We start from the raw sequence: 17,811 nt of genomic DNA, 5'->3' as shown, positions 1-17,811 counted from the left end.
TGAAATTAATGGAATGCTGTTTGTAAGCGTTTTTACATGTATTTTGGCGCAGGATATACACTGATTCTGCCCTGAAATCCGCTGTGTTCTAACGTGAACGTGATCTAACAAACTGAGGAGTCTTATCAGCTATACTACCATTTTACTGCAGAGGCCCTGCTTCTACCCTGACAAGCAGGGCAGAAAGCTATTTCTATTGGCTGCTCTGCAGTTTAACAGTATGTAAATGGAAAACTGTTTATTTTTTATGATCTATACAATGAATATAATATTTAACGGTGGTAGAAAGTTGCTTAAAGTAGATATACATATTCCTGAGGTGTGGCCCTTGCTCTGGCAACATATTACACCTAGCCGAACAGGTTGCGTAAACACAGTTGTACGTTTTAAAAAAAAAAACGAAAAATTCTAAAAAAGGGTATAGAAAAAACAAAGTGTGAAAGGGGGCTTAAAAAAATCCACTTTATCATGCATTTCCATTTTGAAGAGTTAAATGAGAGTGGACAAAGATTTTAAAGGGGTTTTCCCACTTTTATGGCATATTTCAACTAGAGGTTGATCTGTGAGTGTCCGACCAATGAGACCCTTAGGTTGAGTTCACACATCACAGATTTTTAATGCAAAGGGTGAGATCTGTGTCAAATTCACAACAAAATATGTCACGTGTGAACTCTGCCTTAGTGGTCCCAAAAATCGGTGCGCTCTGTCAGTCCGAATGTATACCTACGACGGAAGGAAAAGCTTGACGTAAAGTGGGCCTTACGTCTAAGGCTAAAATCCCATGATTTCTCTTGTAATGAGCCATGCATCTGTGTCTATCGGACCAGTTTTCAGCATTTGGATGTAAACAAGAATTTTTTTTCTTTATTGACCAAGTAGAACTCTTGAAAATGTTAAGGACTTGAATTGCAAAGTGTATTCGCTGCAGAACATGACATTATACAGTGATAAGTTGATTTAAACAGGGGGTGGCTTTATTAAGATGGTGTTTCATACACCAATTGTGGCGCAACGATCGAGACCGTGCACCAGCCATCCCCTTCTATCAATCATAAAATAAATAAACAAACACATTTCTCACTGCGTTGCTGTTGCTCTGGCTGGGGATTCCAGCATCTCAAATTCCCTAACTTTACCTTCCATATATGGACAGTGACGTCAGGGGCTCCCACTAGGAGCGGAGTCCCCGGCCATAGCATTACAAAGACCCTAACGTCACTGTCCATATATGGACCAAGGGCTTTTTCAAGACCGGAGTCCTCAGCCAGAGCGCTGGCCTGGGGACTCCATAGTTCAAAGCCCTTGACATCATTGTCCATATATGGAAAGTAATGGCAAGGGCTTACCCAGGCTCAGCTCTTAAAGTAGCACTGTGCCCGGGGAGCTCGAGCGACGTATCTCACTGTATAGCTATACAGTGGGATACGTCGGCGCATTCCGTTGGAAGTATATTTAGGGATTCCTCCCAACGTATACCTCCGACGGAAGAAAAAAAAGCGTGATGTGGACAGGCCCTAATATGCTGTGATATCTGCAAAAATATAATTAAATTCAATAGGTAAAACCCACTACAAATCCGTGCACTTTCAGCAGCAGAAATTGATATTTGTTCAAATCTCATCCACCTCGCTGCTACTGTATTCTTCTGCCAACAGAAAAGCCACAGAAAATCGGCTACTTACGAATGTAGTCCTGATGTTAAGGCAATTGCAAACTATATTTGCAAAGTTGCCTACCGCCTTAAATGTAACACAGAAAATTAGTTACAATACTTATCTTGTACAGCTTATATTATAGTCCAGAGCTGCATTTACAATTCTGCAGGCTTCAGAGCTAAAATCTCCCAGGATTTACTGCCAGTTTCGTGTTCTCACAAAGCTTGTTGATTTTGCATTCTAGGAAGCGTCAACTTTACATTAGTCACTAACAGGAAAAACGAACTGCCCCATGCATTGTATGAGGTCCGCTAAACTGTTAGGGTGGTTTCACACGGGCAGGTCAATGATGATAATGACATGTTGATCGGCGCTTATATTCTCCATTACATGGCGCAATGATTGTCGCTATATGGGGACGATCGAACGTTTATACAATCGTTTGTCCCCTTACAGTTTCTTTATTGTTGCCAGCACATCCCCCTTCACACAGGTATATATACTGCTGACAAATATTTTTTTTTATGGCAGCATAAAAGATCCGACCTGCTGATGAACGAACGCTTGCTTGTTTTTCTGCTGATCGTTGCCATGTTTGCCTGGGCCAATGATCTGGAACTAGCATTTGTATAAGCACTCGTTTGTCAATCATTGGCCCGTGTAAAAGGGACTGTTCCCAGTAACTGCAAATGTTCTTTACTTTATAACCAACTGAAAATGTTGCAATGTGTGATAGATTTCATCAATTCCTACTCACTTCTGATCTCTAGCCTAATAGAAAATTGTGACATGAAAAATATTTTTTATTTTACCAAATCTAAATCCATTACTAGAATGTATTATGTATTTATTTCAAAGCTTTCTGTCACTTTTCTTCAGTCACCCGCTGCAGGGTTGGTTATGTGACAAAATACTGGACTGTGACAGATTTAAATTTTATCTGGCACCAAACCGAACACAGATATTTGACGTGCAGATGCAGAGAAGGCGATTTGTAATTAATTTCTGCTTGTTAATTAGCTCAAAAGTTGAAAGTATATTGCTTGCAATTTGGTGGAATGATAGATATAGGAAATCAATAGTAGGGTCATGTGGTGACTGCGGGACTGGATGCATCTTTTTAGGATATTTGTTGTCTTTAATGTATGATATTGATTGCTCGTTAATGTGATCGGGCACAGGACATTATAAAAGTGAATTACTGGACACTTGAGACAAATAACCAGTTTCTACAATTTGTATATTTCTTATCGTGAAGTCATATATATATATATACACAGTGCATTCGGAAAGTCTTTAGATCCTTTCACTTTTTTTTTTTACATTTTGTTATGTTTAGGCCTTGTGCTAAAATAAAATAAAAAATGTCCCCATTGTTCTGCTCTCAATACCCCATAATGATAAAGTGACAACATATTTTTAGAAATCATAGCTAATTTATTGAAAAGGAAAAACGAAAATATTGCATTGACATAAGTATTCAGACCCTTTATTCAGTAGTTAGTTGAAGCACCTTTGTCAGCGATAACAGCCTCCAGTCTTTTTGGGTCTGATGCCACAAGGTTTGCACACCTGGATTTGGGGATTTTCTGCCATTCTTCTCTGCAGTCCTCTCAAGCTCGGTCAGGTTGGACAGCCATTTTCAGGTCTCCAGAGATGTTCGATTGGGTCTTTGGCTGGGTCACTCAGCCGCTGAAAAACACCCCACATCATGATGCTGCCACCACCATGCTTCACTGTAGGGATGGTTTCCTCCAGACATAACGCCTAGAACGGAGGTCAAAAAGTTCAATCTTGGTTTAATCAGGCCACAGAATCTTGTTTCTCACAGTCTGAGAGACCTTTAGGTCCTTTTCTTTTTGCAAATTCTAGGCGGCTTTCAAGTGTCTTTTACGGAGGAGAGGCTTCTTTCTGGCCACTCTGCCATAAAGCCTAGATTGCTGGAGTGCTGCAGTGATGTTTGACTTTATGGAAGTTTCTCCCATCTGCACATGGGATCTTTGGAGCTCAAACAGAGTGACCATTGGGTTTTTGGTCACCTCTCTTACCAATCCCTTCTCCCCCGGTTTACTTAGTTTGCTGGGACGGCTAGCTCTAGGAAGAGTCCTGGTTGTTCCAAACTTCTTCCATTTAAGGATTATGGAGGCCACTATGCTCATGGGAACTTTCAGTGCAGTATACATTTTTGTACCCTTCTCCAGATCTGTGCCTCTACACAATCCTGTCTCTGAGCTCTACATGCAGTTCTTTTTATTCCTCATGGCTTGGTTTTTGCTCTGATATGCATTGTCAGCTGTGAGACCTTATATAGAAAGGGGTGTGTCTTTCCAAATCATGTCCAATCAAATGAATTTACCACAGGTGGACTCCAATCAAGGTGTAGAAACATTTCAAACATGAGCTAGAGAAATGAGAGGCCCCCACTTCTAAATTTCAAGTGTCATAGCAAAGGGTCTGAATACTTAGATCCATGTGAAATATTAATTTTTCATTTTCAATAAATTTGCAAAAATTTCTAATATTCTTTACTTTGTCATTATGGGGTATTGAGTGCAGAATGATGGGGGAATACGTAATTTTTTTTTATATTAGCACAAGGCCTAAACATAACAAAATGTGGAAAAAGTGAAAGGGTCAGAAGACTTTCTGAATGCACTGTATATATAAGAGGTGACATACTTCATTAACTGCTTACAACTTGACCAGCAGGGGATATTCACACCGTTGTTCGCAGTGTGATAAATACCGGTCACACATTGACGGTTAAGAACAGTACAATTTTTAGCACATGTTGAATTTTTACCACAGTATGCTGTACACCTTGTGATTTTGTCACAGTTTTTATGGCAGGCGTTTCCCCATTGACTTTAATAAGAAAGAAAAATGAATGAAAATGTATCACAATGCACCTCTAAGAATATATATATTTATTTTTTTTTTAAGAAAAAATATTCTGTAAAACGTTACATATTTTACAGGTTTGTTTTAGTTTTTTTGCCAAGGTAGTGGTACAGCAAACTGAGCTTGTGTGTGTGTCTGTAGATATATAGATATGAATTCAATAATAGATAGGTATGCGTTCGATAGATATTAGAGAAGTGGATGAATATTAGACAGATATGTCATAGATATCATAGATAAAAAGGTAAAAATATATGACATTGGTAGCATGTTAGATTTTATAGATAGATATGAGGTATATAGATAGATAGCTAGATGGATATTAGATAAAGAGATAGATATTAGATGGATACATAGATATTAAATAGATAGGTATGAGATGGCTAGATGATATTAGATACATATGAGATCGATGGATAGATGGCTATTAGATAGAGCGATATGAGAGATAGCGAGAGAGATCGATATGAGTTAGGAGAGATAGACATAGATTCAGATGGATAGATAAGATATTCATATACATATGTGTATACATACACATACACACAATAGGATATTAAACAAGGTAATAATGTTAATTGGTTTCAGAATTTTCCTTTTTCCTTTTCAAGAAACGCGGACAGACAGGACGAAAAAGTTGTTTCGACACTACACCGTTGGGTCCTATGACAGTTTTGATGCTTCCAGGTAAGACACTTTAATTGTGTTTTTAATTTTATACATTTTTGGTCATATACAGTTAGGACCAGAATTATTTGGACCGAGACACAAGTTTTGGCATTTTAGTTGTTTATCAAAACATATTGAATATCCAGTTATATAATCAATATGGGCTTAAAATGCAGACTCTCAGCTTTAATTTGAGGGTATTCACATCCTACTTTGAGGAAGCGTTTAGGAATTACATCTCTTTAATATGTATCTGCCTCTTTTTCAAGGGACCAAAGGTAATTGGACAATTATCTCAAAAGCTATTTAATGGACTGCATGGGCTATTCCCTCGTTAATCCATCATGAATTAAGCAGGTAAAAGGTCTGGAGTTGATTCCAGGTGTGGCATTTGGAATCTGTTGCTGTGAACCCACAATGTGAGGTCAAAGGAGCTCTCAATACAAGTGAAACAGACCATCGTTAGGCTGAAAAAAATGAAGAAATCCATCAGAGAGAAGCACAAATGTCTACCATAAAGAGAAGACATCATGAGAGCAAATACAGAGTGTTCACCACAAGGTGCAAACCATTAATCAGCCTAAAAAATGGAAAGGCCAGATTAGACATTGTTAAACAACATGTAAAGAAGCCGCCCAGTTCTGGAACCGCATGAAACTAAGATCAACCTGTACCAGAATGATGGGAGGAAGAAAGTATGGAGAAGGCTTGGATCGGCTGATGATCCAAAGCACCCCGCGTCCTCTGTAAACATGGTGGAGGCAGTGTGATGGCATGGTGGGGGCAGTGTGATGGCATGGTGGGGGCAGTGTGATGGCATGGTGGAGGCAGTGTGATGGCATGGTGGGGGCAGTGTGATGGCATGGGCATGCATGGCTGCCAAAGCCACTGGGTCACTAGTGTTTATTGATGATTTGAATGAAGACAGAAGCAGCCGGATGATTTCTGAAGTGTTCAGGGATTTACTTTCTGCTCAGATTAAACCACATGCAGCAAGGATGATTGGACGTCGCTTCACAGAACAGATGGACAATGAACCAAAACATACTGCAAAAACAACCCAGGAGTTTTTAAGGAAAATAAGTGGAATATTCTGCAATGGCCGAGTCAATCACCAGATCTCAACCCGATCGAGCCGCATTTCACTTGCTTAAGACAAGATTTAAGGCAGAAAGACCCACAAACAAGCAACAACTGAAGACGCTGCAGTAAAGGCCGAGCAAAGCCTCACAAGGGAGGAAACCCAGCGTGTGGTGATGTCCATGGGTTCCAGACTTCAGGCCGTCATTGCCTGCAAAGGATTCTCTACAAAGTATTAAAAAAACAAAACATTTTATCTATGGTAATGTTAATTTGTCCAATTACTTTCGAGCCCCTGAAACGAGGCGTCTGTGTAGAAAAATAGTTGCAATTTCTAAGTCTAAACTTCAATTGCATCTCAGTTGTTTCAATTCAAATCCAATGTGGTGGCAGCGGAGCCCAAATCATGAAGATTGTGTCACTGTCCAAATAATTTCTCAGTGTTAATGATCTACACAGAACAGAAGTGGTGGACAGTATTTTTGGAATTGGTACTGTTAAAGTTGCTTACAGGGGTATGTTGACAAGTGATATGTATGGCCTAACTATTGGGAGAGCTGTGGTCCTGTGACACTCATGTAGCTGTAGGAGCCAAAGACCTGTAAAGAGAAGAAGTGAAGAGAAAAATGAGATTTTAGCCACCTGTTACGCTATGTATTACATTCTCAGGTTACATAGGCAATCAGCCACATTCCAAGGTAGGGATGTAGACTACATCTTCAATAAGATTGATTAGTTAGAATTTGGACAGGACAAAGTAGTTTGGTCTAGTGAGACTGATGTGAACCATATGTTGATCATGAGAAGACCACTATTGAATCACGAGCTGTGCATGTATGTATGTGTCCAATGGGATAACGGTATTGATGTTAGTCACCCAATCGGGATGAGGATGTGATCTACGACTCAAAGTGTAAATGTATAAAAGTAGAGGGACTCTCCCCCTCTGTGAGCATTTAATTGAAACTGTATTAGAAAAAGTAGAGCTCCCGGCTGGTCGTGAATAAATGTTATTTTTCTTGAAGAAGTCTTTCGTGAGTGGTATTCTACAACAGAAGGCTAAACCTGGCCATGTAGGAGTGCTCCAATTTCTTCCTGCTTCTCCTTCTTTTTACAGTTTATGGCGTGCTTTTAATTGGGGTCATGGTGGGGACCCCAGAGTTGCCCACTTTGCTCCCAACTATCTGTAACAGTACTTTATATCCTGTAGATGTGACATAAATGTCTCTCGTTAGAATATTCCGTTGACAGCAGGAAAGAATTTGGGGCTGTAGCGTCCGTACACTATTATATATTTATTTGTTAGGGAAGAAGTGCTTATCAGTTCTCTTTTATAGCATGTGGTGGTGGGGGGATGACCTGCCATCTTTCTTTAATATAGATTATTACTGGTATGGAGGGGCAAGAGAGTGAAAAGGGCAAATTTATGGGTAAATAAACTCAAATGAGGCATTTAATTTGATTTTGGTTACATCTATGTATAATCTGCGTTCTTCCCTTTTAGGCCATTTTGTATTTCACACTTGTTTCTATCAGTATAACATACAGTACGCAGATCCACTTTTCTAGTCTTTGTCAAATGTTACTTTGCTTTATCCCATCTGTAGTGCCCCACCTTTTGCATTGTATCTATGCTTCTTGCATTGTAGGATTCCAAATTTTAAAAATTTGGTTTGCCACATAAGTTGGTGTTCCGGTCGTTCACTGTACATATGTCTTGCTTGACATACATCTAACTAAATGTATGTAATGTCTGAATATTACACATGATGTTTTCCAGTTTAGCAGCAGTTTGTATTTATAAGGGAAGCGGATGGTGGCGTGTTTGGTTGTATTGGTTGTGGTCTTTATCTCCTACATTGTTGGTTTACCTGGCGCTCAAGGGGCGTTCATGCTATAGAGGCAGACCATACGGCTACTAAGGGCCCTTGGAGATTGGGGGCTCAGCCTGCTTTATCCCATGCCCTTTACTACTGAGAGGAAAGAACCTTGTGGATCTTAGTTCAGAGTTAGGGTATTTATAAGAAGCTGTAATCACAGGAGGTCTATCCTGGTGATAAAGTTGCCTTAAATCTAAAGTAAGGGTTCCCCTTTAAACACTGTTCTTTCACATATATTGCTAGCTGTGTCCCCCTCATGACTGTTGCCCTTGGCTTTTCTGCCACTCTGCTATTTTCTCTACCCATCTATTCCTAGTTAAACATCTCTTTATTTTTGGCTCTGTTTTTCACCCATTGAATTAAGGTTTTTTTTCCACCCCCACCTCCTCCGTCGTTGTCACCAGTCTGAATGCTGCACTGATTTCTCCCTGTACTGCTATGCATAATTACTCATAATTAGTAGTGTGGGCTGACTGACTATTGATCTTACAAGAATTTAGCATCTGCTCTGCAGACACTGCACTTCAGAACGCTGTGTAATCTCTACAGCCCGTACCTGTCCTCTGATCACTGCTACCTGCGGCTCCTGCTCAGCCAAAACTGTCTCCATATCTGCTGCAGGATATGTAAATATAGTGGCCTTTAGTATATAAAGTGAACCTGTGTGTATCCATGACCATTCCAAAAATGCTTCCTCTGATTGATTTGCTTCCTTTTATTACACTTTGCTTCCTTGCTGTCGGATCCATATTCAATGATAAGGGTGTGAAAACCGACTGAGCAGACAGCCTGGAAGTTTCATGTCTGAGAGCTCTTAGTAGTTTGGTTTTCTGGAACAAGTGTTATGTTTATGGATATATGTTTTGTTATATGAATCCATAGATCACACATAACACTGGAATTCTCCGTTTTCATACACTTACATACTACAATATTCTGTATCCATGCACCATACAATACTCTGTATCCATGCACCATACAATACTCTGTATCCATGCACCATACAATATTCTGTATCCATGCACCATACAATATTCTGTATCCATGCACCATACAATACTCTGTATCCATGCACCATACAATACTCTGTATCCATGCACCATACAATACTCTGTATCCATGCACCATACAATACTCTATAGCCATTCACCATACAATACTCTGTATCCATGCACCATACAATACTCTGTATCCATGCACCATACAATACTCTGTATCCATGCACCATACAATACTCTGTATCCATACATCATACAATACTCTGTATCCATGCACCATACAATACTCTGTATCCATGCACCATACAATACTCTATAGCCATTCACCATACAATACTCTGTATCCATGCACCATACAATACTCTGTATCCATGCACCATACAATACTCTATAGCCATTCACCATACAATACTCTGTATCCATGCACCATACAATACTCTGTATCCATGCACCATACAATACTCTGTATCCATACATCATACAATACTCTGTATCCATGCACCATACAATACTCTGTATCCATGCACCATACAATACTCTGTATCCATGCACCATACAATACTCTGTATCCATGCACCATACAATATTCTGTATCCATGCACCATACAATACTCTGTATCCATGCACCATACAATACTCTGTATCCATGCACCATACAATACTCTGTATCCATGCACCATACAATACTCTGTATCCATGCACCATACAATGCTCTGTATCTATGCACCATACAATACTCTGTATCTATGCACCATACAATACTCTGTATCCATACATCATACAATACTCTGTATCCATGCACCATACAATACTCTGTATCTATGCACCATACAATACTCTGTATCCATGCACCATACAATACTCTGTATCCATGCACCATACAATACTCTGTATCCATGCACCATACAATACTCTGTATCCATGCACCATACAATGCTCTGTATCTATGCACCATACAATACTCTGTATCTATGCACCATACAATACTCTGTATCCATACATCATACAATACTCTGTATCCATGCACCATACAATACTCTGTATCTATGCACCATACAATACTCTGTATCCATGCACCATACAATACTCTGTATCCATGCACCATACAATACTCTGTATCCATGCACCATACAATACTCTGTATCCATGCACCATACAATACTCTGTATCCATGCACCATACAATACTCTGTATCCATGCACCATACAATACTCTGTATCCATGCACCATACAATACTCTGTATCCATGCACCATACAATACTCTGTATCTATGCACCATACAATACTCTGTATCCATACATCATACAATACTCTTTATCTATATGTCATACAATACTCTGTATCCATGCACCATACAATACTCTGTATCCATGCACCATACAATACTCTGTATCCATGCACCATACAATACTCTGTATCCATACATCATACAATACTCTGTATCCATATATAACGCAATACCCTGTATCCATACATCATACTATAGAACGCTCTATATCCATACATCATACTATAGAACGCTCTATATCCATACATCATACTATAGAACGCTCTATATCCATACATCATACTATAGAATACACTTTATATGTCGCACAATATAATACTCTGTATACCACCCATCTGCTTCTATCCAGAATACACGTTAGGCCTCAAGCACATGGCAAAGCCTCGTGCACGGCTCCTGTTTGGCGGCCCACAGAGTTCCTAATGTTCTTTTCGTGTAGGCACTGTTATATGATGCCACCATAGTTCCATAATACGGCATGCAATTTCATTTCTCACATATTCATATAGAAAATATGCTCTGCGTGTTCCGTATGAAATCGGATGGGCACGCAGTATGAACATAGAAAGCTATGTCATTCATAAAATATATTTTCACAAAACGGCCATGTGCATGAGCCACAATATCCATGCTGTACAGTCCGTTTCATTGCATTCATGTTACACAGATCACAGTATGGTGACATCACACACTGCATTACTCTTGGCACATATCATACACCCACTGCTTCTTGTATGCATCCATCAAACTGAATTACATTTTGTCCACATATTATTGACATCCACTGCATCACCCTGTAGCCACATATGACGCAAGCTATACGTTCCCTATACAGAACAAATACTGCATCACATTGTATGCAGTTCAACCTTTATCTCATATACATACGTACATACGTGACTCACTGCCTTACACTGTGAGCTTACACCAAGCCCATATAGTAATTAGCTTTCCCAGGAATACTTGTATCGCAGTCCTCCGCAGCACAGCTTTCTGTATCCATAAATGCACAGTATAAAACCCAATGTACATACTAGAAGTGTCTTTATATCTGCGCGTTACACCCACTTCCTGCAGTCTGCTGTATTTTCAGAACATATAACAGATTGAATCATTAGATTATGCATGCAGTATTATCATCATGCCTGGTGATGCCCCTCATGCATGTTCACAGGTGTCCGATCTGGTTTATTTGCCCTGCACATATGCTTTGCATTGGGTTATATGTGCATACACACACCGTTATATTGTATTCTTCAAATGTATCTGCTGCTCTGTGCTGGGCACCTTTACATTGTAACGCAACCACGCAGTGCTGTTCTTCATCAAATTGATACACCCACTCAGTGCTTCAGAGCAACATGCGGTATTGTGCTCCATCTGAGACCCATAAGATAATCTGCCTTGGGCCACCCAGAGCCGCACAAGAAACAGGCCGGCTCCATTCATGAATCGTCTCGTGTTCACTTCTGTCTGAGCCAGATGACAAATTACATGTGAAGACAGAGCTTTTATAGGCCGCAGTACTTCAAATTGATTAATATCTTAACTGAAAGGCACATTGGTGATTCAGAAGTATTTACCTTAAAACACTTGCAGTTAATGTGTTCATAGCAGCCGTGTGTGATTGTAGAACAGAATTACCCAGTTTTAATTAAACCCTGATGCATAATTTAGGATGGTCCATTTGTGTGGGTTTGACTCATACGCACTGCTGGCATTTTAACGCTTTCTAGCTTGGTAGAGGCTGATGCAAAGGGCTTGCCAATATGAGTTTTAAAGGCTGGATAGGAAGGGATGGCCCGTTTCATCTGAGTATTTTAGTACAACGTTCTTTAGCTTGAAGCAAATAATGAAAGACGTATTAGAAAGAAACTTGGCAATAATTAATAATGTATTTAAAGAGGACCCGTCAGCTCTCCTGACCTCACTATTTTAGTATATACCTTTAAATTCCTGTAAAAGAAAAACTCTGGAGCATCTTTGCTTTTGAACTTTGCAATGTGCTGTTCCTCTGTTATTCCTCCTGTAAATGTATGAATAAATTGACAACTTGGTGTTTCCATTCTCCTTGTTAATGAGGCATGCCCCTACAGTCTAAAAGTGAAAACAAACGGCGAGGTAGCCACTGGCGGCCAAAACCATGCCCACATGCGGTGGCGAATAGACGCACAATTTTGCAGGTAATACCACAGTTTTGCCGGCTAAATCGTGCAGCTATTTGTTACCCATGTGGCTGCCGCGCTCCCTGTTCTCACTCTTTCCTATCACCCTGAATGTGTTACTGTGTAGGGATATGCCCAATTTACAAGGGTAATAGTAATGGGTAGGGTAATAGTAGCACTTCTTTTTTAATTCATACATTTCCAGGAGGAATAGCAGAGGATAAAAAGATACTCCAAGTTGTTATTTTTTTTAAGGGAAGTCAAGTATTTACTGAAGCAGACAGGTCCTTTAAACATTTTATTCGGAACCAGCACTTAATAGTAAAATATTTTTTCCCCGGCATGTTATTTAGTCGTGGCATACACCGGTGTTCACTTTAGTTGCTTGCATCAGCATCCTCATAGGATACAGACCAGTTATAATCTATCATTCGTGAAGGGTATATAATAGTATACATTATACCAATTACCCAATATACATGTTCCCAGGATAAGTCACACTAGATGTTACTTGAACCTCTCTATTAGGGTCCCCATAACCATCATGTGCCATTGTGTGCAATTACTTTATACTGTGTAGGATCTGTAAAGATTATAAAATGAGAAAATTCATTTGCATCGGAAGGTGGTTCTGACTGGAGTTATTATATTACTGTGCAATTGTAATAAAACCTCTTTGCATCTATATTACAGACTGCAACTCAGGATCACTACAGGATAAGTAATGTATGTACACAGTGACTCCACCAGCAGAATAGTGAGTTCAGCTCTGGAGTATAATACAGGCTGTAACTCAGGATCAGTACAGGATAAATAATGTACGTACACAGTGACTCCACCTGCAGAATAGTGAGTGCAGCTCTGGAGTATAATACAGGATGTAACTCAGGATCAGTACAGGATAAGTAATGTAATGTATGTACACAGTGAGTGCAGCCCTGGAGTATAATACAAATTGTAACTCAGGATAAGTAATGTAATGTATGTACACAGTGATTCCACCAGCAGAATAGTGAGTGCAGCTCTGGAGTATAATACAAGCTGTAATTCAGGATCAGCATATCAAAGTTACATAACTTTTATTGTAGATTCATTGTATGTAGAAACTATAATATATTGTTTAAAGTGTAGCTAAACGTTTGTCAGAAGTTTGGATTGGTGGGGGTCCGAGCACTGCTTCGTGTCTGTTCGGCTTTTTCTGGACATAAATGTATCGGTGTATGGACTCAATAGAAAGTCTATGAGCCTGTACTCCTATACATCGTTCTAGCGATTGGCGGGGGTCTCAATGCTCGGACCCCCACCAATCCAAACTTCTGACACGTCACTATGACATGTCAGAAGTTTTGCAAACGTTTAGCTACACTTTAAAGATGGAAATGAGTCCCTATCCTCTTGAGTGATGATTGGAGTTTTTCATGGGTGTTTTTTTTAAATCTACTCAACTGCTTCTTGCCTATCTTTATCCCCCACAAGTGTAGCAGAAAGCCATTACAGTACTTATAGGAGTTATCATACAGTTTTCCTTAGACCTTAAATGGAAAATCTGCGTTATTATTTAAAAGAGCTTTTCTCAAGATATTAAATTGATCCCCACCGATTAGCAGAGTACAGGGGCAGCAACACTCGCTGGAGTACCCGGCACAGCGACGTTCACACGAGTGTGGCTGTACCTGGTACTGCAGCTCAGACCATTGAAGAAATTAGACTGAGTGTGACTGAGCTGCAGTGCCAAAGGATAGGCCATCAATGTAATATCCCGCAAAAATTAATATATCAAACAGTGAAGTGTTATTAATGTTAAAAATCCACTGTAATGTAGGTCATCAGCAGGAGACCAAGATAAATAACGGGCTCATTCTTCCATCTGTGTGATACCAACCCAACACACAGCTGCACTGAACCCCAGCCTGGAAAGTAAAGACTTTGCTGTCTCTTCATTCCTTACCATTTTTATCTGCACTATTTTTAGGCTAGGACTACCCAAAGAGTTTTTGTAGTAAGACATTTTTTTTCTTTAGCACTATTAAGCCCAGATTAGAAAACCCATTGTTTTATATGGAATTCTGAGATAATAGAGGGGGATCTTCTGTTCGGGATCTTAATTGCTTGGCTAAAGTGGAGAGTGGCTACAAAGAACATCTCTCTCTCTCTGGAGGACCTGTCCTGTATTACATAGACAACCCTTTGCTTTGAATGGGCACCGTGAAATACTTAATTTCGCCTGTGGCGGAGCTGCAGGGAAATCGAAAACTTACTGCCCAATTTTTTTTGAAAAACGGCCGCGTAAAAAAACGCCTGTGAAAAGCAAGTGCATGTCACTTCTTGAGCCGTTTTTTGGAGCCGTTTTTCATTGACTCTATAGAAAAACCGCTCCAAAGACGGCCGTGAAAAACACGGGTGGCTTAAAAAATGTCTGAGAATCAGGAGCTGTTTTCCATTGAAAACCGCTCCGTATTTTCAGACGTTTTTGATTTTGTGTGTGCACACACCCTAACAAGTAGGTATTGTCGAAAGCAGAGAACCCCTCTAACAAGCGATTTTCCAGAGATTTCTAAGCATCTTCCATGTTACCCTATGAAGGAAAAAAGTATCTGTACTTTTAAAACTCGCTCATATTTAGCAATGTAGCGATAAAGAAAATTATTTGCTAGCGACTTGTTTGACTGGAGCGATTTTGAAGAGCTTTTCAAGCTACTCCAATGCATTTCTTATGAAATTGGGTAGGAAGTAGGACAGCACAATATTTTTCAATGCAATAACTTGTTCAGATTGTATTTTAGCTCCAGTGATATCAATAAGTGTAGGCAACATTTCGGACCAAGCCAGTTTATCAATCCGTGACATAAACAAATAAGTGTATATCAATATAACAGGCAGAATGGTACGGTGCAGAGTATCAGACAAGCCGCTGTACAGGGTCCTGCACAGTAAAGTACAATAATCCAGACATTACAAATCAGCCATAGACCAGGCAATAACTGGAAAGTCCAGTTCCAAATATGGAAATAAATAATAGGGGAATAATCTGTAAAAAACCGGTGAAACTGGGACCCTAGGTAAAATATATGTGAGGTCTCATAGTGGGATGATGAGCACTGATTTAGCAGTGCACCCAATGGTAAACCCAGTATCGTCGAGCAAAATAGTTCACAGATATACATCTATGTGCCAGAGCGGAGAGCTGCTCTGTAAGGGCGGCTCCCGCTCTGGAGGGCCCGGCGTGTCCTCGCATTACATGGCAATAAGCTTCTTTTTGAAAAGGGGTTGTCTTCATGATAGATTGAGATCTATATCTATCTATATATATATATATATATATATATATATCTATTATATCCATATTTATTTATTAGATATTTCTTTATTTCCTTTCGATCTTATTTCTCTGCTCATCTGACATTGGATAAATTTGATATTTTCTTGTTACTGTTGGCCCTTTCTTTGTGTCTGCCTCATAAGAGGGCATGAGGCCAAGGGTGAAGACAGTCCATGAATCGTTTAAGCGACTATTGTGTATGCAAAACATGATACATTGTACATGACATGTATGGGGGCACGGAGCGCTCATCCACAATACAGATCACATTGACAATCCTATACTCCCAACCCGTAGTTAATGCTCGTTCACCATCTGCATGAATATACTTGCGAGCATGAAGAAGCCCTTAGTACAGAAAGTTAATTGGGCAGAAAGATGGGTCTGTTGGCTTCTTCATTTATCATATGTTCCATTTTCCATAATTGCTAAAAATCATTGTCCACATAGAGGGCACCTATGGGATAAACGGCACATGTAGAATTTATTGAAAATTAGTAGTCCGGGAAACCATTGCTAAAAAATAATATTCCACAAACTAAATTGGCTGTTTTATGTTTTTATTGTCTGAATTTTAATTGGACAAGTGCTAGTTGTGTATTTATGATCGTGACTTTATATCCAGAAGGCGGGGAAGTGGACAGATCCTCATCTAGATGAATGTATTTGCTTTTGAACTGTTTTATCCAGCTCGTTCCCGTCTGCTGCCCTTTGGCTTGTAACATTTTGTTTACAGATTTGTTACGCTGCGTGGACTCGTGGCGTCATTATGTGATTGCTCTCAGGCATAGGAGACTTGTCCAAGACACGTGCTGGAGGGCTGGGTTGTAGATGACTGGGCCTCCTGTAATCAGGGAGTTTGACACAGGCAGATGATCTCTTCTAGTATAAGAATTCTGATATAAAGCTGGTAATTTCCCTTGTAAAACACTTGCACTTGTTTATGTTCTATGCTTGAATTCAGTAGTTATAACTTGTGAATTGCCAAAGTGAATACTTCATTATTACAGTGTACAGTCTTGGCCAAAAGTTTTGAGACTGACACAAATTTTGGTTTTCACAAAGTTTGCTTCTTCAGTGTTTTTTAGATCTTTTAGTCAGATGTTTCTATGGTTACTGAAGTACAATTATAAGAATTTCATACGTTTATAAACTTTTATTGACAAATACAAGTTTATGCAAAGGCTTAATATTTTCAATGTTTTATTCACCGAGCCACTTAGTTATTACTTTTGTCTTGTGACACGGTGCTCCATCATGCTGGAAAAAGTATTGTTTATCCCAAAATTGCTCTTGAATCGTTGGGAGTAGATGCTCTTGGAGGATGTTTAGAGAACTTTCTTTATTCAATTAGTGTTCTTAGGCAATATTGTGAGTGAGCCCACTCCCTTGGATGAAAAGCATCCCCACACATGAATGATCTCAGAATGCTTTAATGTTGGGATGAAACAAGACTCATGGTAGTGCTCACCTTTTCTTCTCTGGACAATCATTTTTCCAGATGTCCCAGTCCGAAGGGGGCTTCATCAGAGAAAATAACTTTACCCTAGTCCTCTGCAGTGCAATCCCGGCACTTCCTGCAGAATGTTCGTCTGTCCTTGATGGTTTTTCTTGGAGAGAAGTGGCTTCTTTGCTGCCCTTGACACCAGGCCAGCCTCCAAAAGCCTTCACCTCACTGTGCATGCAGATGCACTGACACTTGCCTGCTGCCATTCCTGAGCAAGCTCTGCACTGGTGTTGAACCGATCCCATAGCTGAATCCTCTTTAGGAGAAAGTCCTGGCACTTGCTTGACTTTCTTGGGCGCCCTGAAGCCTTCTTCACAGCAATCAAACCTTTCTCCTTGAAGTTCTTGA

At 39.8% G+C, this 17,811-nt stretch overlaps 1 protein-coding gene across 7 annotated transcripts in view; it reads left to right on the top strand.

Annotated features, from left to right (window-relative positions):
* The window catches only part of SHANK2 (SH3 and multiple ankyrin repeat domains 2), a 474,104-nt gene that overhangs the window by 317,517 nt on the left and 138,776 nt on the right, over window positions 1-17,811 (top strand). For all 7 annotated transcript variants that reach the window (XM_075837984.1, XM_075837983.1, XM_075837982.1 and 4 more), the window contains one exon: window positions 5,168-5,243. In XM_075837984.1, coding sequence (XP_075694099.1) covers window positions 5,168-5,243 — 76 coding nt within the window. The remainder of the gene's footprint in view (window positions 1-5,167; window positions 5,244-17,811) is intronic.

This window comes from Rhinoderma darwinii, chromosome 9, assembly GCF_050947455.1.
Source record: "Rhinoderma darwinii isolate aRhiDar2 chromosome 9, aRhiDar2.hap1, whole genome shotgun sequence".
In the NCBI taxonomy this organism is placed as follows: domain Eukaryota; kingdom Metazoa; phylum Chordata; class Amphibia; order Anura; family Rhinodermatidae; genus Rhinoderma; species Rhinoderma darwinii.
Note: the sequence above shows the minus strand (reverse complement) of the source record. Positions and strands in the feature narration are given on the sequence as shown.